Source organism: Podarcis erhardii (assembly GCF_964252035.2).
Source record: "Podarcis erhardii genome assembly, chromosome: 1".
Lineage (NCBI taxonomy): Eukaryota > Metazoa > Chordata > Lepidosauria > Squamata > Lacertidae > Podarcis > Podarcis erhardii.
In genome coordinates, this window is record NC_138497.1 from 59,333,833 (window position 1) to 59,359,157 (window position 25,325).

General features: G+C 41.7%; 1 protein-coding gene across 6 annotated transcripts in view; it reads right to left on the reverse strand.

The window, feature by feature from the left end:
- Positions 1–25,325, reverse strand: part of ANO1 (anoctamin 1) — a 144,754-nt gene that overhangs the window by 70,710 nt on the left and 48,719 nt on the right. For all 6 annotated transcript variants that reach the window (XM_081834481.1, XM_081834482.1, XM_081834479.1 and 3 more), the window contains exons 2-3: positions 9,237–9,415; positions 2,296–2,622 (exon numbers count right to left, since the gene is read on the reverse strand). In XM_081834481.1, coding sequence (XP_081690607.1) covers positions 2,296–2,622; positions 9,237–9,415 — 506 coding nt within the window. The remainder of the gene's footprint in view (positions 1–2,295; positions 2,623–9,236; positions 9,416–25,325) is intronic.

Genomic DNA, 25,325 nt, shown 5'->3' on the forward strand with positions numbered 1-25,325 from the left:
TGGTATACTAGACAGTCAGTTTAATGGGGTTCATCTTATTCATTCCAGGTTATTTTTGGCTAGGTCACAGTATGAAACCTTGGTATATGGGCTGAGGAAAATGGTGGAGAGTTTAAAACATGCTGAAGTGGCCATCAAATGCTGAACAAAAGACAGCAGATCCAGCTTTCCCCGTCAACGCATCTGTTGGACTTCTGCCTGTAATGCAGCTCCTAAAGGCATAGGGCCTACGTGAAAGGATGAACAACTTTATCAATATATACTGAGTTCCCACAGCCACTAGTAGTGTGGCAAATGTGGGTTATGAGATGTGAGTTTGAAAGTGTGGTGAACGAATCACACAAACATTTTGCAGTACTTCAGACTTTCTGCTAATACACACCCTGTATGTACTCATGTGAATGGACCCTTGTTCTGATTAAATGAAAAAGGTTTATGTAATGTTAGAAAAAATCTACTGCAGGGCAAGGTCTACAGTTCTCAAAGTACAGCTGGGGTCCTGAGGGAAAGGAAGCAGACCTGGCAAGATTAAGTAAGAATATTCCCAGATCTGCAGAGATCCGCTTACAGAAGTGTGGGTGTCTACAAAGGACTCTGCTGGGATTAGAAAGCACTGGGATCTTTGTACAAAACCACAGGCCTTTCTCTTTACTTCAGTAAATAAGATTCTTGTTAAATTTATTTTGCTTTTCTGTTGCTCATCCTCACCCTTGCACGACTACCCTTCTAAGAGGCCACTAGCAGAAAGGGACACGTCCTTGTGGGAGATAGTGCTGACAAGGTCAAAATATACTTCCGTGGGAAACTCTCTTTGCCTTGGAACCATGCCCCATAACTGAAACGATATCTTCCACCTATCTGTCTCCTCTACCACACAAATTCCTGACACTATGCTGTTCATATGTAAGGTGAAACATAGGTTCTTATTATCATACAGATGTAATGTTTTAAAGCTCATAGCCATGTCCACTGTTTGTGTAGACTGTTTCTCTGGCTCAAGCACCTTCCCCTAGAGGCATGGATATAGACCTTTAAAGTTTACTCTGTGCAATCTTTTGCATGTCTATTCAAAAGCAAGCCCCACTGAGTGCAATGAGACTCGGCCTGCCAACACATTACCAGTTTAAAACAAAGCCAGATCGTTCTTTTTCTCAATTCAGAAATTAGGTGGCTTGGGGGAAAGCACTTCAAAATGCAGCATTTCATGACATGTCTAAACCATTTCCCAAACCAGCAGTGGGAGCATGCTGTGTGCAGAGTAAACAGGTGTGTGTGCTGGTCTTACTCCCAGGTAAGTAAGAACAGGATTGCAAATAATCCTGTAATAACAGTTCTTTTGTCAGGATGAGGTTTAGTATTTTTAGCCTGTCTAGTTTGAGCCCTGGAAATATTCACATTTTTATCACTAGAATATAGTCCTTAATACAGCTGGGGGGGGGGGAATCTGCATAATAAGAAATAAAAGGGAATTTTCATTTTGCCGATAAGAATAGTTCGCTTTCCCAGTGCATGTATTATCAGCAGTATTTAATACAATACAGCAAAGTCTGCTTGCATTTATACACACAGATACACCACCTCAGAATAAATGTGGCATATATGCCATAGCTCCACTATGGGTGATATTTTTAAAAACTTTTTTGGGGGGGGGCACACAAACCCAGCCTTACGAATTAAAAGTAGCACTGCATGGACTTGATTGTTTCTATTTGCAGAGATTTTTCTTTTTATCATGGGGGAGCACTGAAAAGTGATACCCCAACCCCAGCCCCAGTAGTAGGCAATGCTATCGTGTCTTCCCAAAGGTGTCTCAGTAGGAGAAGGGAAAGCTGTATCACTTTTGTTTCCCACTCCACATACTTGTACGCCTGTCATCGGAATATGCCCAAGGCCCAGTGCTCAATAAGGTACGGCTCTGGAAATCTGGCTTTCTACACCTATAGTATGGATGGAGCACCTGTGGCACTCTGGATGTTGTTGGACTCCAAGTGTGAGCAGAATGGCAGAGCCATTATGTGTTCTCCCACCACCATAGCTGCACCACACTGACCTCACTGCTGCCTCTCCCCTCTCCCAGTAAGCACAGCTACACAGCTGATGCAAGGCCAGGTGTGTGGCGCTGCCCCTCCCATCAGGACCCCTCCTGTTGAACATACATAGCAAGGTCATAGCTGGACCAGCTCTAAGTTACATACTAAGGTTTCTGGACCTCAGGAACCTTCCAGTGCCTCACCTACCAGTCTTGGCAAATACATAGCCCAGCTAATTTTTAAAAAGAATGAAGGGAATAATTACGTCTTCATCTCTTTCCAACTCAAGGCCGGCCTGCATAAGGTTGTTTTCGTACTCTTCTCTGCGGACTCTCTTGTCATCTTCATGGTAATCCATGTGGGGCTCACTGTCATGCATATTAACCTGCCCTGCTTTCCCAGGAAGCGGCTGGTCCTGTTTGAGGCTCCGAGGCCCCAGGTCATTGAAATGGATCCGCCTGGTGAGCGTTCTGCTGAAGGAGGACTTCTTGTAGTGGTAAACCAGGATATAATCCACTTTCCTTTTCCCGTCTCTGAAATAAAGTCCATACTTGCAGTTGGCATCAGGATCTTGCGAGAATGAATTCAATAACTGCAATGAAAGGAAAGGAAATGTGTTCAATCATATCTTTGACTAAGCATTAAAATAATCAAGTATTAAGTATTTCTTTTCAGCCACAGCAGAAATTATGAATTTACTCAACAAAATGTTACAAGTTAATATGCTTGCTGGTTGATTAGTCAATAAGTTCAGTTATCAGATATATATGTGTGCATGTATGTGTTTTCTTATAACCTGTGCTAGTACTGCCTTTTGCAATGAACAGTGGGCTTAAAATGTGTTAAATGGATTAATAAAATAAGCAACTTTTAAAATATATATTTATACCCCAGCTTTATTATGTGATGAATCCCAGGTGAGCCTAACATGTGTCTCCCTGGTGGTCACCTATCTAGGCAGTGACCAGCCCCAAGTTTGATAAGGCTACCTAAGAATCTTGGAAGCTGTGCTTTGATCAGAGTGCTGGGAACTGTAGCTCTGAGAGAGGAAAACTACAGGTCACATGATCCTGGGGCTCTTAAACAGAAAGCGCATGTGTAGCCTAAGCCTCAGCAAGATGGTGGCTTCATGTGCCTTCAGACTATATCTTGGGTGCAACTCAAGATAATTCAGACAACCAATCTGAGGTAACTGATCAACACAAAGTGACTTGCCTCTTCAGCTTTGCACAGTGAACTGGATGTGAACTCGTCCTCATGGGGCCAGATCTCAATTTACTACATCCTAACCTTCATAATCTGACCTTTCCAACTCAGAAATACTTGTGTAGATCAACTTTAATTTCATCACCAGTTTTATCCTTCAACCAGTTTGTGAGTTCTCTAACTTTTTGTGCTTTAAAGCCGGCTGAGATCCTTTGCCCTTCTCCACCGAAGGCATCTGTGTTTTACTACTGACAAACAGATTAATAATATGCTCAAACATTTGTCACTTCTCTGCATCATGTGAAAAAGAGATCATTTTTAACAGAGATTGAAAGGAGCCAGCTGGTCATATAGCTCAGCCAAAAAGGCCAGTGGACCACAGCCAGGGTTCAGTTTTTTCATTCATTACTCTTTCTCATGGAAAATTAAAATGGAAATGCATTTACCAGTCCTGTCCCCCCCCCCAACTCCATGATAACAAAATATGGATATTGCAATTAAAACTTGCATTGTTAAATGAATATGAAATTCCTGAAAGATGCATCTCCAGATGAAAAGGTAACATTGGTTGTGCATCCAAGTGCATATTCCATTAAAAGCAATGTGGTACAGATAAACCACGCTTACACTTCCTTTGGCTGTACATCTGAATTACACGTTGTCCTTTAAGAAGGCACTGCCTCCATTGCAATCTAAAGGGTCTTTTAGGTGGAAGGAGAAATTAGGCTTGAAAGGGAATTCTTTCCATTCCACACAATTCCAGGGGGGCTTTGATAATGCTTGACTGCTGTTCTTCCTTGCTTTGAGAAGAAAAATAGATGTTATCTTATATTGTCTTGTTTTGTTTAAAGGGACATGTGCGAACTCTGCTTTTGAAAAAGACTCTCTGTCCAGCCATAGACCACTTCCAATGTTGCCTCTGATGGTGTGCTAACTTCTACAGCATGGCGTAGAAGCTCCTTGTGCCAGTTGGTAATGTTCGAAGGAAGCAATTATTATGTGAGGAGAATCCATTCTGTGGCTCCTTCCCCATGGCACTGCTGCTTTAGTTACAAGGACAGGAAATTATTGCACAGAATGACTGCTCCCCACATTAAATGGGGGGGGCACGCTTTGAGTGGTCACACGCAGCCCCCTGGACCCTATGCGGCACCATTAGTACAGGCTTGGCATCGCCTTCCCCAGGTGGGATACCTGGAGGTCTCCGCTGACCACAGCCAGTTGCCCAATCCCGCCTGGAGAGGCGTTGACAAGGTGATCAAGCCCGGTAGGTGGAGGGACCACCTGCCCACACAATAGGGGAGGATCCTACCTGGGAACCGTCAGTTGGCTCCAGAGCTTCTCCCACCCTACCCACCCTCAGTTAAGACTTCTTTTGCAGGTTAACCTTTTCTCCACAGGTACAAGGGTGCTGTTGAAGGGCCCGAAAGGAATTATCCTGCATTGGCAGGTTTGCCTTTCCCCGTAGCAAAACGTCACAACTTTGGCGGTATCAGGCCTTGGGCAGAATCCTTTAGTCTATCTTTCCTAAATGGGGGTAGGCGTGTAGCGGTGGCCCATGTCCCCCTTCTCTTTGCGGAGGTGATCCCAGGGTTCCCCGTTAAAGGGGTTGTTTTGAGGGGAGGCTTTGGCCATACACCTAGAGGTTGTCATTGCTCTCCCCTGCGACGGCGACGTAATGCGGGCGGGCTCTCTCTGCTTGAACATATGTTCTCCAGAGCCAGCCCATCTCCCCCACTAGATAACCCTGATGTTCCCCAGATGCCCGGCGGGGGACTGGGAGGGATAAATGCCCAATGCCTGAGCCAAGGCCTACCCATATCTGAAGCATAATAAGTTGTGGCCAATTTTAATCCCATAGCACGTTGTCTTGAGTCTTTATTCCACATGGGGGCTGCCCAAGGTTTGGGGGACTCCGTCTGTCCACGCAAAGGAACTGTGGCATGGACTCCTTCCATCACTTTGGACAAGGCTAGTGCAATGAGGCATGCAGCTTCTCCCATGCCACTAAAGGGAATATCAGCCTCGGACAGCCAAGGCGGTTCACAGGATAAAAATGTTGTTGTACTGTATATTTGAAACATTAGTGCCACACTCTTGCTAATTAAGTGCAAATTCTAAAGCAGAAGAGGCAGACCCAAGATTAAGTGCAGATGCACTGATAATTCAGTTCCAGCTGTTTTAAATAACATATAAGCCTGTTGTTTTGGTCCCTTCAAACAACCACCAGCAGGCAGGCCAGTGGGGACACACCTGTTCTTTGAAAGGAGTATAGCACTTAGTGCTTCAGCCATTCCCAGGCTAAGTTAGCAGATGCTAGCTGTGCCTCAAACACAGTTTTCCAGCTGCGTAAAGTTGACACCTTAAGACCACCAGAACAGAACAAAGGAACTAGAATGCAAGATGGATTTGTATGGCTTGGGTGGTAAAGACAATACGGATGTTCCAGATCAGGATCTTCATGTATTACACCCACTTTTTCTTAATTAAACAAAGTACTCAGTATTATTCCTTTATTAGGCTGTAAGAGGAAAGAAAGTCATTGATGCTTCCAAGTTTGCATGTGTGGTCTCTCTCAAGAGACCACTTTTATATAAATTTGGCTGTAGTATAAAAAACAGATGCTTCCTTTTGAGAAAGAAAAAACATATTTTTGTGCCATTTCTCAAAGATGTCTTGGCCTCCTGATCTGCAAAGTGTTTTGTTCAAGAACTTTTAATAAATTCTAGTCTTAGCTGAAGTGACTAAATGCTTTCATAATGTGGAGAGATGTAATTAGTTAAGTTCTAAAACTGTGCCAGGCTGCTGAAGAAGCATGAGAACTACATGAAAGGCCCAACCAGACATTATAAGAGGCACACAGGGATGCCACCACTCTGCGCCTCTTCACTCTATTTTCTTTGTAACGTATAATATAAATGTAATGTCTGATATGACGTCACTGTGCTGATCACATTAGACTTTGATAATAATAATAATAATAATAATAATAATAATAATAATAATAATAATATATTATTCATACCCCGCCCATCTGGCTGAGTTTCCCCAGCCACTCTGGGCGGCTCCCAATCAAGTATTAAAAACAATACAGTGTTAAATATTAAAAACTTCCCTGAACAGGGAATGTCTTTTAAAAATAGGATAGCTACTTATTTCCTTCACATCTGAAGGGAGGGTGTTCCACAGGGTGGGCACCACTACCGTGAAGGCCCTCTGTCTGGTTCCCTGTAACCTCACTTCTCACAATGAGGGAACTGCCAGAAGGCCCTCGGTGCTGGAACTCAGTGTCTGGGCTGAATGATGGGGGGTGGAGACGCTCCTTCAGGTATACAGGACCAAGGCCGTTTAGGGCTTTAAAGGCCAGCACCAACACTTTGAATTGTACTTGGAAACGTACTGGGAGCCAATGCAGATCTCTTAGAACCGGTGTTATGTGGCCCCGGTGGCCGCTCCCAGTCACCAGTCTAGCTGCCGCATTCTGGGTTAATTGTAGTTTCCGGGTCACCTTCAAAGGTAGCCCCATGTAGAGCGCATTGCAGTAGTCCAAGCGGGAGATAACTAGAGCATGCACCACTCTGGTGAGACAGTCCGCAGGCAGATAGGGTCTTTAAGAAGTGCAGGGGGAGGGAAGTGCACACACAAGCTCCCCCCTGCTGCCCCAGTTTTCCATACAGGCTTCTCTCAGACCTTCACACGTTGAAGGTCTGAATGTGACTTCTAAAAATACTTAGACAATACTGGCCTAATGACGAGTGGTGAATAAATACCCAACCTTTTTATGCACCATTCAAGGGAACATACACCATATACAGCATGGATTTAACCAATAAGTTGACACTATATATAGTTTCATTTTCAAATGGTGCATTTTCACGAAGCCCTTCTAAGTCGCTAGAATCTAGTGCCCCTTTCTGTGGCAGTATCTGAAATTCAAAGCCCTGTCTTGGGTGCCATAGTTCAAATCTGGACAAATTTCTGCTCCCAATAACCCATATCTACAGATGATTTGAATCATCTTTTAAATTTATTTAAATGGTTGTTTTTAGCTTTTTTAAAAACAAGAATTTTAATGTTTTATTGTATATTTTTGTAAACTGCTTCAAGGTTTTCTTATACACACGTGGTATATAAATTTTGTTAAGTAAGAATAAATAAATATGTAGCATTTTCCGAGCTGAGAGATGATGTCTCTGACTTCTGCTTGTATGCATACAGCTCTACAACCCTCTTTGCACACTGTGTGCTCATTCACTGGAGTCACCCTATAAGTCTTCCCGGTGTTTATACTTGTACTTGGGAAGAAACAAACATTCACCTTCTTGCTCTGACACAGGCACACTGAGCGACTCCCAGATTCTTGCCCTGTAGCCAACTAACTCACAAGCAGACAAAAGAATCAATTCTTTCCACTGTAGAGTTTTCATCGTAGGAGTTTCATGTGAAATACTTAATAAAAAAAAACGAACTGCAATATGGCATACACCCCTAAGATTATGTTTCCATGCTAGTCCCAAGCCATTATGCCTCTGCAGGTCTAGTTGCCTGCTGCATTAAGGTTTATAAGCAGCCCATTTTTGAAACGGTGCCCATCTAAAGAATTCCCAAAGGTGAAAGATTTGAATAAACCTGAAGGAGATAAATACCAATAAATCTGTATTCAGTAACTGATCCCATTTATACATGTAATTACCAACATGTGATTTTGAATAAAAAGGTTTCTTCTTCTTCTTCTTCTTCTTCTTCTTCTTCTTCTTCTTCTTCTTCTTCTTCTTCTTCTTCTTCTTCTTTTATTTGTACCCCACCCATCTGACTGGGATGTCCCAGCCACTGTGGCAGCTTCCACTCCTTGACCTCCGATGGGAGGGCATGGTGAATATTTTCTCACCACAATTTGAAAGCCATACCTCAAAAGGCAACTCAGTATTTATTAATATGTTCCCTAATGGAGAAAAAAAGTTCTGCTTGTAGGACGTTGCTCGAGAACAAGGACAGAGTCCTAGTTATCCCTTCATCTGAACTTTTTTCACTTGCTTACTAGTGCCAAGAAATAATCAACACTGTTTGTGGTCATTGTAATTCTTTTACATACAGTACATTTGCAGCACAATCCTGTGCATGTCTACTGAGAAGGAAGTATCACTGAGTTCAAAAAGGTAAGTGGGCATAAGACTGCAGCCTTCAGTCTATACTTCACTGTCTATACTTTTTGAATTTAATTCCCCTATACAAAAGCACATGACATAATACATGTATTAGCTTTTAAGGTGCCGCAAGTGTCTTGTTTTTGTAACAGAAGGCTCACATGGCTCCCTTCCTGGACATCGATCATACACTTGGGATCTTATTAGTTTGAGGTTTTCACTTTTTTATGGCTGCATAATATGCAAATGCCAACAGGTAAACTTCCCCCCCTCCCTCATCACAGCATTTCTATGCCAAGGAAAGTTTTTCCCTCTGCAAAAGGCATGAAGTGTGATATTAGAGGGACAGAGGCTAATCCTTTGTGCGTTTGTGTGTGATAATATCGCTAACATTTTAATCTCAAAGCATATTTGGGAACAGCTGCATTGAGGGTCATTTTGACAGAAATATAAATGATTTTTAAAAAATAAAGATATACTATTTCTAAAATTTCTTAGTATAGTACTGCAAGGGGCAGCTGAAGGCAGCACAAAAACTTCCCACAAAATTTACATTCAGCAATGCAAGTATGTGTGTGTGTGGTTCTGCTATCTGGACTGAAATACACGCTTAAAAATGAACTGATTAAAACGAAACCTTCTCATGCAAGCCCTCATTAGGCAGTGAAATGCTGTAGTGTTTTTTAGCGTCAGACATCTGAAACAGTCTTACTTTTGGAAGGAATACTGTACAGTGGAGTGCACAGTTACAACCCTGGGGTTATCGGGGGCAAAAGGACAGAGATCACAGACAGGATTATGTTGTTAGCAGCTAGATATGTCAACAAATAGGTGAGAAGACGCCTCTTCCACTCACCGTACTCTCGGTGCGAACGTAGCCTATATCTTCAATAGCTCTGATGTTGATAATGTGGATCCCTTTCTCGTCAGCAGGTAGCGTGGAGTATTTCTCATTCACCCTCATTGTTCTTTCCTTAGGAGAGTCTCTGAAATCTTCTGGCAGAAACTCCACCCCATGAAATGAACCATCGGTGTCTGGAGGAAAGAGAAACAGGTTGTTTTAAAGCCTTTCATCACTTCTCATCCACAGTCTCTCTCTCTCTCTCTCTCTCTCTCTCTCTCTCTCTCTCTCCACCATCCAGCTGGAACTTGTCTTGTTCCAGTCGGCATCTGCCCGTCTTTTGTCTGTCTTCCCACCCCTTTGTGGGAAGAGAGACAAAAAAGTACCTCCCCTGCCAGCTTTGCCTTATGCTCCCCTGGTTCTACTCAGAGCGCTTTCCCCAGGTTTCGTCTTGACACTGGCTTCCCTAATCAGCAGCACTGTAGAAAGGATTCTGTGTTTCAGGATATAGGCACCACCAATGAACTATTCCAAACTGCACTGGCAGCTGAGCGAACTGGATTTCTAACTGATTGTTTTAGCAATAGCCATTGCAAATTAATTGGGCTCAAATAAATAAATAAATAAATAAATAAATAAATAAATAGCACAAACATTTATTTAAAACAAACACCAGAGTAAGACACACCCACAAAACACACAGCATGCTAACCTATTAGCATTACCATTATTTACGTGAATTCTAAATATATGCAATGGAAACAGAATCCTCACAACAAAACCTGTTGGCAGTCCTGTCAGTTTCAAAAACTGACCACTTTAAGGTGAAAGTCCCCTCCCCTCAAAAGATTTACTCTCACTCACCTAGCCTGCAAACAAGTGGCTAGAGTTGTCAAAACTTGTCCAACTTTTTGTTTGTGTGTCATTCCACTCCAGCAAGGGGCCCTGAATGCCCTGCCCTGGGTGATGGATGCACATTCCTTAAAAGCACATGCAATATCCTTTGGCATGTGTGGACTACTGCATGCTGATCAATTTGCTGGATCATAGGAAGTAGGTAGTAGCTTTCAAAGATACCTCAGTACTCAGTACAGCTAAATATGCCTTGTAACACCATCCTGTACATTTCTACTCTAAATTGAATGGGATTCACAGGTAAGTGTATTGCAGCCTGAGTCTATAGTGCCTCGATTTTAAAGTACCTGGAAACTCTGTATCAGCTTCAGCTGAAAATTCATGCTAAAGGAGTCATTCTGACATTTCAAAAGACTTCAGTCCTTTGTGCGGAAAAATGCTAATACGTGGATTGACTCCCTTATTAATAAAGAACTGAAGAACTGACTTGTACAAAATTATTTACAAACCAAAATCACATCCCTAAAGTGTGTGTGTGTGGGAAAGATTTATATATTGAAAAATTCAAATGAAGTTAACTGCAGCTAACTGCATTTTGGGACTTTGTCTAAGCCCAGTTTGGGGAAGTATGGGAATTGTCTGGAACTCTGTTCAGATGAGTCAGTTCTATTGTAGAATCCCAAACAACTGTCCATCTGCCGGTGTGTACACCTGAGCCCATAGTGCCATCACCTTTGGCAATACATGACGTAAGGCAGAACAAATATAGCAGCATAATAGGCAAGGAACCATGAATCCTCTTTGTTATGGATAGCAGAAGAGATGTGAAATGTAAATATGTCCCATAATACAATATTGTATTAAGCAGAAGCACCACTTCAAGAGAATTTAACATGAGGAGAGTGCCCACAAACAGTAGGTGAATGCAAAACCCAAGATTTATATAATCAGTGGCTTATATAGTTACTGGCCTCATATGGAAGACTGAAATGAAGCACTTTAATTCCTACTCTCTTTGTCTCCTAAGTCCAACTTTGGGTGTTTTGAGAATACAAAATGCAAAGTACCACTGTAAATGTCCTCATGCCCCTCTGTTTCTCTGGTCTTTGCTTTATCAGAATCAGAAATGCAGGCAGGGTAAGATCAATAAGTAAACCATCCAACCTTTGTTCACCTTACCTAAGATTTTCCTTCCAAGGCAGGAGTTCCAATTTGTGACATTAACTTTTCCATTAAAGGATGAGAGGTTGTTTTTAGAATCAAAAAATGTATTTTAAAACGACTACTACTAGGGGTAGATGGTTCCACTCTACCAATCCTGTGGTCCACCCACGTGATCTGACCACCTAAGATTCCTTCTGGGTCAGGGTGAATTTTTCAAGATTACTATCAACTTCTATCACACTTCTAATAATCCTGAAAAACAAATCTCCCTTCAGCTGTTATGGCTGTGAGGATGGAGGTTGCTTTTAAGGACACCTCATCTAACAAGGAAGGTTGATTATGTTTTTCAGCATCCAACAGAACACCTCTTAGAAGGTACAGTCCTGAATGATATGTACAGAATGAGATGGTCTAATGAGGGTGGTGTCTGAAAAGATCCCAGTCCGGATTAGACATGCATAACTTGCTTCTCAAATGTCTTTCCCTCCATGAAACACAAGTTATGGATGACTGCCAGGCAAATCCATTTATTTAATAACATTAACTGAGTTTCACTATGATTAAAGAAGAAGGGCCATTTCCTGGTCCTTGTGTCTTTAGTGAGAACTTCCATTAAGGATTCCAGTTCCAGTGAATAAATGATCACTATTAATAACTCTCCCTTCCAAAAAGCTGTCTTTTACACCAGTGCAGCAGTGGGAGGAGAGGTAAGCAGAAGGAGAAAAGTTATGAAAATCTACAGTGATACTGTGCCTCCCTGATAGGTCATATATTCTGAGTTTTATCCATGAAAGGATAAAATGGAACACAAATTTGGCCAAACTGGACGCCCATGTTCAGGCACAGGAAATGGACTCATAATAAGAGACTTTTAACTATTTCTTCAAGGACTGCACATAGGAACACAGTGAAAATAGGAAACTCTTTTATACTGAATTAAACTACTGATCCATCTAGCTGCAGGCGAGGAGTGTTGATACACTCCAGTACTGCTTGCAGGCTTCCCACAGGCACCTGGTTGGCCAGTGTGAGAATAGGATGCTGGACTACATGAGCACTGGCCTCATCAAGCAGGGCTCTTCTTATGTTCTTAGTAGTCTGGAACACCTGGAGGACACAAGCTTGGAGAAAGCAAATCTACATGGACTGGTAGTAGCTCTCCAAGGTTTTAAACAAGAGTCTTCCCTAGTCCTAGCTGGAGATGCTGGGGATTGAACCTGAGGGCTTTCAGATGCTAAACCTGTGCTCAACTACTGAGCTAAGGTCCTTCCACTTGCTTGCCTATCTTTGCATCCATTTTATGATACAATCTTTCTACATTACAATCCTTTAACATGTCTGTCCTGAGAGAATTAGTACTGGTGGTTCAAGAGTGGCATGGCATGCCCAGTGGAAGACAGCAAGTCACCTACATACAGATTCTGAAAAAGAAAAGCTTAACTGACACGAAGAGAAACTGGCAAAGCATCAGATATCATCTTAGATGATTAATTTTTCCTACCCTTTCCTGTGGTGGTGTACCAAGCACTGACTAATATAATAAAATGGTCCTTCATTTCTTTTTATTTATTTATTTATACCCCGCCCATCTGGCTGGTTTTCTTAAGAGTCATAATCTAAAAAGATCCAAACTTCATTTCTGCTTGTAAAGAACATATGGGGGTAAGTCTGAAAATACAATGGCAAATACATTCCTGGCAACTGTACTATCTTCCACTGTAGGTCACTTCCTGAGGGGTGGTGTTTTTGCTTTTGTTTTTTGTCCCACTTTTGTTAATAATAATAATAATAATTTATTATTTATACCCTGCCCATCTGGCTGGGCCTCCCCAGCCACTCTGGGTGGCTTACATAAAAACCAAAAATACAGTAAAATATCACACGTTAAAAACGTCCCTGAACAGGGCTGCCTTAAGGTGTCTTCTGAATGTCAGGTAGTTGTTTATCACTTTGACATCTGCTGGAAGGGCGTTCCACAGGGCGGGCACCACTACTGAGAAGGCCCTCTGCCTGGTTCCCTGTAGCTTTGCTTCTCGCAATGAGGGAACCGCCAGAAGGCCCTCGGCGCTGGACACTATAGTGTGACAGTATCCGTCTAGATGGCAATAATGTCATTGAAGAATACTTGAAGACGTATTGGAGAATTGAAGACTCCCTGGAAAAGACCCTGATGTTGGGAAAGATGGAGGGCACAAGGAGAAGGGGACGACAGAGGACGAGATGGTTGGACAGTGTTCTCGAAGCTACCAGCATGAGTTTGACCAAACTGCGGGAGGCGGTAGAAGACAGAATTGCCTGGCGTGCTCTGGTCCATGGGGTCACGAAGAGTCAGACACGACTAAACGACTAAACAACAACAACATTGGAGAACAATAAATGAAGTTCTCCAATGAATTATAGACAGATGTCCAGTATAACTACATCACTAATGCACCATTATTGGGACAATAACGTGTTGCACATCAAACCCACAAAAAACACCACCAGTCTGGAAGGATCCTTATTTACCTCATGGAATGTTTCTTGGAATATGAACCACATATGTTGCTAATATGGGTCAAGTCCACGATCAACAACATTCAAAAGCTCCCTCACATAAGGATCCCTTCTATTTATATGGGCTGTCAGGCTTCTCAACAGCCATTCACCTGGTCACCTGTGGGAGAGTAAGAATAATGTCTAGGTGACATCATGACCAGGTGACCAAGAAGGGTGTAACTGGGAAAGGGCTGTCTCTATTTTCCTTCCAGGCTGTTGCTCTGTCGTAGCCAGACAAGCTAGAAAACTTCTTTCTTTCTTTTGATGGCTAGTAACATTTGTGGATTTCATTGCAAGGATGTGTGATGCTTCTACTGTTGTGTCCTAAGAGTGTGATGCAGAAGAATGGCTTGCAGGTGGGACCTGCTCCCATGTTGGCAGGTGCCTACACAATCAGAGCTGCCTGTGATGCACATAGGATAAGGTGTACAGCACAGTGAAGATAGCATGACTACAAATCCTTGGTTATACAGGAACAGGCTAATGCTGTATTAACAAATGGACCACGGAATACAACAGCAGTAACTGTAAATGACAGTGTGTAAAATAGCCCTGTTTTGCTGTTCTCCTGCCTTTTTAAGGAATTGGGGTTCCCTGGTTATCTCTTAAATCTAGCAATCTAGCCAAAGCCTGCCTGAGGGCACATTTTTTATATATGCTAAGCGGACTGTGGGAAAGAATGATGTTTGTGTGATGGCAAGCTCAATCAGGCAATTGATATTTGCAATAAAATAATCAGTCATTACCTTTAAACCTAACTGAGATCTGATACCAAGATAAAAGCACAGCTAGTTTATTTTAACGAATGCCTAATACTCAAATTCAAATACTGGACCTGCTTGAAAGGGTGGTTTTGTTTTTGTTTTTCATGACCACTGCTTGGTTCAATTAGTATAGCAACTAGCATTCCTAGGTTTAGTTGCTGCATTCAAAAAATATACATATTGCTGAAAACTACAGCTGCCGTTACTAACAATTTTCTTACATTTCCAGGGGTATAGTTAGTAATTTTAAGACTGAAAAGTCTTACAGGGAGGGGAGCTATTTAAGTTGTCATGTGTATTACTTTAAAATGCCTCTCCCCAACACAGTAGTATTATGGTACTTCACAATGAAATCAGGCCCTCTGTGTTTGGTAGGGCCTTCTTTGCTCAATCCACTAAGTGAGGTCCTGGACCAAAGACCTGCTCTGATGGAACCACATTCTATTTCAAAATATCCCCAACTGCTTCTGCCTTCCCAGTAGCTGTCACTGCCTCCCTTCCTTTTGCTGCTCCTTGGGAACTCTTCATATTCCCACTTCACTCACTCACAAGTCTCCTGCTGGCCTATTACTTCCTCCTTTCCACTCTGATCCACAAAGCCCAGAGAAACCTGCTTTCCTCAGCCTCCCCCACCCCACAAGCTCTCATCATCTCCATTCTAGGTCGGCTTTCTCTACTCCATTTAGCCAACCTTGAACCGAAAAAGAACAAGAAGGATATTAGTCTCAAACCACAGCTGGGTAGGTCCTGTATTCAGACATTCTATAAGGAAGTTACTTTATATGGGGAGGCCATTGGCTTACATAGCTAAGCATGGCTTTCTCTGGTTGGCAGCAAATCTCCAGCACTTTCTCAGCTTTGCTACCTGAAATGCTGTTGTAACAGGAAGAGGGTAGGGGTTAGGTCTGGAGGCCCTTCCATGAAAAACATGTTGCAAAATCAGTCTTCATTTTAATGTACTCTGGACACATATGGCATTCACACTAAATTCAGAGACAAGGAAGCACACAGAGCAAGTATGCAGGCCCTTGTGACCAGATCAAAAACAATACCCCAGACTGAGTCAGTCTGCTGTATGTAAACAATTTCAGAACAGACCACTGACAGAAACCTTTGCTCACATTATGGCTATAGAGAAAGCTGGCTTCTCCTATCTAAGCAGCATTTGTTCCCACTGTAAAGATTCTGCTTAAAAAAAATGATGCCTGAACAAAGTATTGAAAAGGACATTCACCTTTGAAAATAGAGTTGTTTTCAACATGCCCCGAGCTTCCTCTGAAAAGCTTGCTAGTGCAATGTTAAATCTAAAAAAAGCAGCATTCTTGTGTTTAGGGGATAGAAGCATGAATTCTGCAGTAGTTTTCAGTTTTAAAATTCCACACCAATATTCATACAGAAAATAAATTCACGACTGTGTGATTTCCCTCACTCTCAAATCCTTCTGAATAAAAGCTGAGTTGTCATTTCTATAACAAATGTACCTCCCTGCCAAGTAGTTTATAAGTTCACTAACTCCCTGAAAGGAATGTCAGGATAATCCGACCTGCGCATTTAAATTTTCTTTTAACTAATGATAAACTAATTGTGAAACTCTGAGGATTGTGAAACTCTCTCCTTTGAAATTAAATATGACTATGTTGGACTTCCCGGCTGGTTTTCCATACACACCTATGTTTATCTGATATACTAGATCCTGCTGTTGCTATGGATGACAAGTCACATCTTTACATCAATACACCTATCTGGATGGAATATGCATCTGTGAGTGCAGGTGTTGTTACACAAAAATTACATTGTTAAGCGGCATATACATGGTTGAAACTAATTTTTATTTATATGCCAGTCTGCTTCTAAAGGTACAACATATCCCGCTAGATCTCTTTCACTTGATATGTCCAAGTGGCTAAGATGAAATCTAAAATTCAGTTCCATGGCTAAGGCCCCATCTGCACTATACATTTAAAGCATCATCATATCATTTTAAACAGGCATGGCTTCCCACGAAGAATCCTGGGAACAGTTGTTTGTTAAGAGTACTGAGAGTTGGTGGGATAACTCCATTCTTTTCACACAGCTACAATTCCCAGAGTTCCCTAACAAAATGCTTGTTCCAATTTAGCATTAAAGAGTGAGTTTTCCCTGGGGAAGGCATGGGACAAGGGGGAAACCGCGTGGAACCATGCCTCAAAAAAAAACCACTTGGGCCTGTGCTTTCTAGGCATGGCACAAGTGGAAGTGCAGACATGACCAAAATTGCTGGATGGACCAATGGTCTGATTCAAGGCAGCATCCTGTGTTCTAAGGGCACAGTGTGTGGTAGAGGCTTGTCCTCACTATTCCCAGTATTCCTCACTCTGCTGAACTACTTGGAAGTTATGTCCCAGACTGTCAACTTTGCCTCTCTTTACCCACAACTTTAAGAAGACAAACACCTAAGACAGTTACCCAGTACAATTATCAGCATGATTTTGAGGACGTGGGTGGGTTAAACCACAGAGCCTAGGACTTGCTGATCAGAAGGTCGGCGGTTCGAATCCCCGCGACGGGATGAACTCCCATTGCTCGGTCCCTGCTCCTGCCAACCTAGCAGTTCGAAAGCACGTCAAAGTGCAAGTAGATGAATAGGTACCACTCCAGCGGGAAAGTAAACGGCGTTTCCGTGCGTTGCTCTGGTTTGCCAGAAGTGGCTTAATCATGCTGGCCACACGACCCGGAAGCTGTACGTCGGCTCCCTCGGCCAATAAAGCGAGATGAGTGCCACAACCCTAGAATTGGTCACAACTGGACCTAATGGTCAGGGGTCCCTTTACCTTTACCTTTTACCCACAACTTTAGGAAGACAAACACCTAAGACAGTTACCCAGTTCAATTATCAGCATGATTTTGAGTCACTGCAGGTCTTGTGCTAGTTCGTACAGACAGCTACTTTATAGAATGCACACACCCATTTTTTTCTTACTGCTGTTTTTGGAAATTCAAAATAGCCCTTGGATCATTTCGTGCTATAGCAATACCTAAATTTTTATCTCTCTGCTTCCTAGCTGTTGTTTGTTTGGATAATGCTGAAAATGTGTGTGCTAGTCTGAATACGGCAGAGCAACACTAAACGTCTGCTATGAGCAAAGTTTATCCTCTGGCATAGAAGGTGGCTGAACAGCAGGTGGTTTCTTCTTACATCTCCACTATTTGGACTTTGCCCTGTGACAGGCTGTAGGTGCTAGATTTTCTCTTCCCACTCCCCTCCCTGCGCGACAAGTTTGTTGCCATCAGGACAGAAAATGGATTCAGTTACAGGCGTTTGGGGGATTGAGTTGCCCTAGAACGAATAGTAAAAACTGACACTTGCTGAAGGGGATTAATGACTTAAGGAAATTATTTTTCATGCACATGCTTGCCTCCTAGCTTTAGCTGGTGTGACATTGGCACCATTACTGCCTACACAGTGAAATCAAGAAACCTACAGTTCTCCCTGCCTCCAACAAAACTTAAGCAGTATGGGTGGGCAGCAGGTGTTTGTAACGTATCATGACTCAAAGGTATGAGGACAGGTTAGTGGCAGTAGGCCCAGGTACACCTGACAGACTGTCCTTTCCTTCTGTTTCAGATACCCATACCATCCTGCCAACAGAGTCTACTGGCAATGTTGCATATATATATATATATATATATATATATATATATATATATATTCTGAGTCCCAATTCATTAACGTGTGTGTGTGTGTGTGTGTGTGTGTGTGTGTGTAAGTTTGTGTGTGTAACTTCCACTGAACTCTAGTGTTTTTGACTTATCGGGACGGTCCACTTACAGCACAATTGTAACCATGTCTACTCAGATGTATGTCCCACTGAATTCAATGGGGCCTACTTCCAGGTGAGTGGGATTAGGACAGCAGCCTTACCCAGCAAACTACCGTACTTATCCCATTCAATGGCAATGGGTATAAACACATATCATGCATCTATGGTAATCTGATGAAAGAACTTTGTGATTAAATTTGTATGTACCTAACCCAAATTTAAGCAATTCTCAGGAAAGAGAGGAAAGAAGGATACTCACATTACATTATTTAATTTGTATCAAAGGGCACTTAAACCTCCTCCATTACCACAAAAAGCAACTGATGGTCAGGCGACTTTATATTCAAGTCTGTAGGTCTCCCATCTGCTCAAAGGAATAAATTTTCAGTGTCTGAAGCAATTTTATTTGTGATATGATGCAGATAAAAATAAGTCTGCTGAAGACCCACAGCAATCAATCCAACCAAAGCGGTATTCCTGTAGGAGTTACTTGAGAGTAAGTCCCAAAGAATTCAGTGAGACTTACTTCAGAATAGGCATGCATAGGACTGCACGCATGCCTGCTCTCCTAATAACACTTGAAGCTCAACAGGAATCAGTGGGTTCCAATTAAATGTGGCAGAGGCAGAGTGTTAAAGCACATAGCTCAACCAAGGCATTCTTTTTAAATAAAGGGACAAGTACAGAGATGTTCTTGATTGTTGCTACATTATGTGGAATGTCCTTGTACTGTGGATTCATAAAGGACGGGCCAGATCATCTTTTGAAAACACTGTGGGGCCTTTTTACATGGGCTTGCTTCCAGAAGCTGCAGCTAAACCAACTGGAGAACTGGAGTTTAGCAGATACTGTGATCTATTTTTGTTATTTTGTATATTGTACTTTCACCCACCCCAAGCATTCGGAATGAGGAGGATTAGATAGTTGGATTAATGAATAAATAAAATTTTCCTGTGCCTAAAATAACCTCCCTAGTTTTGCATGCCACATGAACACATTTCCTCATTCAGATTTCTCACTGAACTCCAGTTCTTCCCCGGAATAACAATCAGTGCTAGCTACTGTACAGAAAATGAACTTTCTTGTTTTCGTTAGTAATTCTCTAATTTCATTATTATTGCTTCTTGTATTGCAGGAATGCCTACAGAGAGCAGGACTAGTAGTCAGTGTGCTGCACATATTCCTAAACAAGAAGCACACCCTACTCTTAAGGGATTACATTCTTAGATAGACAAACCCATACATACAAAGGAGTATGAGCAAGGAAGTATTCTTAAAAATATTTTCTGTTTTGTAAACTGAAGCACAGTAAGATTTACATGAGTTTCCAGAACCAAACAGGAAATCTGTGTCAGAGCCAAGAGTTGAACCATCCTTTCCTTTCTTTAAAATGTATTTCAAAATGCTAGGTTAGCATGGGCTCCAAAAGTCAGTTTCATCAAAAGCAGAAACATGCCAAATGAGTTAACAGCCAGCCCCTTTTCTATTAGGGGAGACTCCCACGCTCCTTTGAAATAGTTTGGTGTTGCAACACTGACATGTTTAAATCACCAGTTCTTTTGAAAAATTGTTCTACTGTGAACCAGTATCCTGCTTTGCTAGTGCTTTGCTTTGCTGACCACAGCATTTTGGGACATTACGGCTTTTAGAGGCAAAGCCTCTGGAAAGACTTAAAACTAAAACTCAGCTTATTCTGCCCTCAAGCGTAGCTATACTGCTTACTCCATCCAGATGAATGACTCTTTATGGGGAGTTTCCGACTATGATAATGACCAGATTGGCTCCTTTCCTTATGCATATTGCTGCATCCAAGTCATTTATTATATTATCCCTGCTTAACAGGATGGCATATCACTTGTTGGCCCAATAAAAATTCTGGTGACTTGGTCTAAGAATCCAAATGTTAGTATTGCAATAAACAGAGGGAAATCATGCCTCTGTTTATAAAGTATATAAGCTTTATGATATCAGTATATGTATCATTCATTTTTCGTTTAATAATTTCTGGTATATTTGCATGAAGCCATGCTTTATGGGTAAATTCACAATTCTTTTTCTGCATAGTTTATTCTTCTGCTTTTAACTTTTAAAGTTGTTGTTTATTGCTCTATAATTATGAGACATAAATTGTAGGATGTACAGAAAATACTCCAACCAACAATAATTACCAAATTACATAGTTACATCAAGAAATTAAAAACTATAGAAGCCCTTTGCTAGATAATCTTGAAGACATACATACCAATATTCAAAAATGAAAACTAACTTGACACACAAAAAATTCTACTTTTTCTTTGCTTCTGTGAATTGCACTAGATGCTTGAGTTTTTACTATGTGCAACATACACCAAACCCCGTTCAACCAACCCTTTGTCTGTTGGCCTTGTTTCTCCCACCCACCCCCAGTTTATAATGAGACCTGTGTTCTTGCTGTAACAATTAACAGTTTGATCCTAACCCACCAGCGGTGATGCCTTTGGATTGTTTAGGATAGAGTGCAACCACCTCTCTACTGGCCTCCATTGGTGGAGTTACCCTGGTGAGGGTGGCTCTACTATGTCAGAGACCACAGTTCCAGTCAGGAACTATCACAGCAGTATTCCTAGCCAGTGGAAAGCCACAAAAAGCAGTATTTCGAGATAGGGTAGGAGGAACAAGGATGGCTTTGGACCTCCTGGATTCAAAGCCTGAATGATCCCCCGAGTGTTCAGCTACATGTGCCAAGAAAAGCCTCACAATATTGTGATGGGGGGGCGGGGGGAGAGAAGCAGGGATTAATCCATCTGGCTAGCTGAAATGCTTGTGCTGATGGAACAATCAGAAGAGTGTGATGTTGATTTCTCCCTGAATATTTCCGGTGTGGTAAAATGTATTTAAAAAATGAGAAAGCCGGTGTAAGGCCCCACAGAGGCAAAAAACACTAGAGACTCAAGATTCTTCTGCAATGCAAACAGTAAGATTTCCCCTATCAAGAGAATCTGTCAGCAAAGAACAGAAATAGAGGATATACTGAAGGTAGCAAATGTGGTTCTCTCCTGATGTTGTTGAACTCCAACTACCATCAGTCCCAGCCAGTATGACCAATAGTGAAGGATTCTGGGAGCTGTAGTTCAACAATACCTGGAGGGCACCATGGGCTAGATGAGTTAATCTTTCCCCAAGAGCCACCGCTGGCTTCTTTTCCTCTTTCCAAATATCAAATATAGCTTTTTAGTCCTGTATTTCTATTCCTGGGGACCTTGAATAGAGCTACACAGACTCCTCAGCACCAAGGCATTTTCAGAAGCAAAGCCTGTGAGTATTATTTTAATTTGACTCTTTAACCCAAATTTATACTCTGTGTGGTAGCCGCATAGACTCTTAGCAGTCCTTAAGAATGAACGTCCAGAAAAAACAAGGGTTGTGGAGCTCCCCCATGTCCCAACTCTAAGCCACAGTTATCAAAGGCTGGTACCAAAGGACCTTCACCAGACCCCTGAAGTTCAGACTATTCCATTTTGGGCAATGCTTTCTCCCCACTTTGCCTATCACCTGTCTTTCCTAGTTTGCTTTTGGGGCAATGCTTTTGTCATCTGGTGACAGTTCTGCTAATTCTGGTCCTCCTTGCCTAGAGTTTAATTTGCATTTCACTTTAATTCTAATTACTTGTCTATTCTACTCAGTCTATAGCTGCTCTTCTGCGTAGTGTGTCTAATAAACTTGCTATTATTCCTGATCTCCCCCCCCACCACCACTAAGAAAACTATTTTCTTGCTTTAATAGGAACATGATAATGTTCTTTTCAAGGGGTTAGTCCTGATGTTCTTTCTTTTATACATTCACCCTGACCTTGGTTGTGGTTATGGAGTTCCTTTTTGGTTTTCTCATCACCTTGTCATTTTCAAATCTTGTCATTTTCTTCTTTTCACTTCCACCCCCATCTTTTTTACAGTTGATGCCATTTGTCTTGATTAATTGCTCCAATTGCCTAATCAATCTTGATTAATTGCTCTAATTAATTGCTTGATTTAAGCTTGCACCCCTAGCAAGTTTCCATTTTCACTAAACTGAGTCTGGGGGATGGAACAGCAAGATCGCTGTGTGAGTGAAGGACTTGTGATGGAATCTGAAGAGACTCCTGGCCTTAAGGAATACAATAGATAAGGGCTACAGTTCTATACAAACATCAAAGAAAGTGTTTTTTTCTTTTCCTTCCAACTAGCATACAAGAGTATAATGCACATTCTAGGGTATAGAATAGGACCCCCAGTTATGGAGTACACAGTGCTTTGTTCAGCAGGAGTTACGTACACACAAGCCATGTAGTTTCAGAAACTCTCCCTAAGGTCAGAGAACTGAACACAATGGATATAATCCAGCTGTCCTTTTCCTTCCCTGATACAACCAGATACTTTTCTCGGAGCTATTCAAATGCAACTCTCACAAACCCAAGATTTTCTTTGTTTTAAACATGATAAAGTAACCATAAAAGAGTAACAAAAAACGGAGAAGAAAAGGAAAACAAAATTAAACAATCTCCCTTAAGATAAACTACTGAGAAGGCAGTAAGGAGGCCTGCCTCTTGTCAAAAGTTATTAGGGAACAAATGTGACAGATTTGTCTGTAAAGAGACATCACTTGTACATAGGGCATACTTAAAGCCTGTCAGTGATTTCCCTCTGTTGATAGGTCTGCTTATCCTTAACGTACACATCCTTTTATATTCGCATAAAGCCCATGCATTGTCCAGGGAACTGATTTATTTGCTGAAGGAAAGAACATTGCTTTCCACCACCTAATTTTGAGCCCCTCCAGATTATAGCCTTTGTTTACCTGGATTACAGAAGAGGAAAGTCTTAGGCTAAAACCCAGGCTCTTTGGATTCTTCTTCCTTCTGCATAATGACTAAAGTCAACAAGGGCAGGCAAATGCAAACAAAAATGGAATTGTTTCATCCAAAAGTCACATTCTGACTGACTGATATGCCTAAAGCAAGTATCCTTAAAGTACACAAGGAACAATGGTGATCAGCAGGTTGTACACATGCGGTAAAAGAGGGAACCATGTAATACAGATGGCTGAATGCAAAAGAAATAAAAGTGTCTTCCAACACAAACACCAAGAGTTGTATCATATTTAATGCTCAGTTCCCTCAACCCTCTGGAGCAGATTTGGGGAGGGTACAAGGTGTGCTGGGTGAGGAGATGGGGGAAAAGTTCCATTGGAGAAGCATAAATCCCTGTGCTATCAGAACAGGTGCAATGCATATTGCAAGGGAAAAACCTAAACCGTCTTCAGGATTTGCATGTAAGGTCTTATAGAGCAGTGAAACACACTATACAAGCTTCTTTATCCTTTCAACCCATTGGATCAGCTTGCATTGTCTAAGAACTGTCATGTAGTCAGAGTGAATTTGTTCTCCTGAAACCTTATGCCCTCCAGATGTTTTTGACTACAACTCCCATCACTCCTTAATGATTGGCTATGCTGCTTGGGGCTGATGGAAGTTGTGGTTCAAAACATCCAGAGGATCTGAGGTGGGAGAAGGGTAGGACTCAAACCAGTGAGCTTGAATAGATGCTGGTAACTTTAAATGAACTGCATAAGTGGGTATGCAAAGCTTCTACCACAATGCAATTCTACCCACAGAGGCATGTGAAATGTGACATTGCAGGATGAGAAGTGTTGAAGATAAGCAAATGTATAGTATGAAAGGAAGAGGGTGGGGACTATGCTGTTATATGGAATGTATTCACTTTTGTACATCAATTTTGTTATTTGTCAATTAAAAAGCATTATTTGATTGCTCCCATCGACTTTTTGGGGGGCAGGATTTGGGTACTTTGAAGAACCCAGCAAGTCCCAACCACTGCAAACTAGTTTTAATTTAAAAACATTGAGGCAGTCAGAAACGTACTATTGGTAAATGCAAACTGATTATCAGCATATCAGCAGATGTGGCTAACCTGTGACACTCCAGATATCGTCGGACTTAACTCTAATCAGCCCAGTCAGTATGGCCAGTGGTGGAGGTTGATGGGAGTTGTAGTCCAGCAATAAGAAGGTGGACACAGGGTACAGCCAACCGATCTCACGGCGACAATTTCTTTAAGTTACTTTTATTTGTTCTTAACCTACTGCTGGCAATATTTGACGGATGTCCCCATGTGCTAGAGTCAGGGGAGAATAATATCTTTCTCTAAGTGAGCTGCACGGCATTTATGGTAAACGGAAAGATCAACCATGGGAAGAGTATGTAGATGAGGCTGTTCAGTACTATAATTAAAACAGAGCTTGTGCCAAATGTGAAAGTTATTGGAGGGGGGGAAAAAACCTTTGAAATCCCACATGGGACTGCATTCAACTGGGAGGATTTTATTACAAAGCTCTTGCAACCGGCTACCAAAGGACAAGTGTTGTTTTCTTTTTTAAAAAATCATATTTTTTTAAAATGAGTTAAAATGGAATAACTGTGCAGATAGCTCAGTGCAAATGAATTCATGAGAACTGGTAGAAAAAATTCATTTAAAAACAAGCAAGCAACAAGCACAAAAAAGAACTTCCCTGTGGCTAGCCATTGCACCAAAACCATAAAAGGGAATTAGAAGAAAATAACCTTCTATAAAGATTTTGTTTGACAAGATTTTGAAGAAAAGTGTGTTCCCTTACTCCTTCCCTCTTTCTTAAAAACTGAGGTCAATCTTGTAGGGAGGGTGGAGGGTAATCAGCCAAGTCAAGAAGGGCAAATTTTGTTGTGCTATATCATGTGGGTACCATAGAGGCCAAGAAGTCAGCTGGACTCTCAGTTCCTCTGGGGTACATTCATGTCATCATTCACAGTGATTGCGAGATGATTCAAATGTGAACCATGGTTTGGTGCTTTGTGAACAATCCTCTAAGGGCCTTCAGGTCTGAAAGCTCTCTTATTGCATTCCCTCTTCCTCTTGTGCGCAATTGTTCTCTTGCTCCTTTCAACATATACAGCAAACCATAGCTTGCCATTT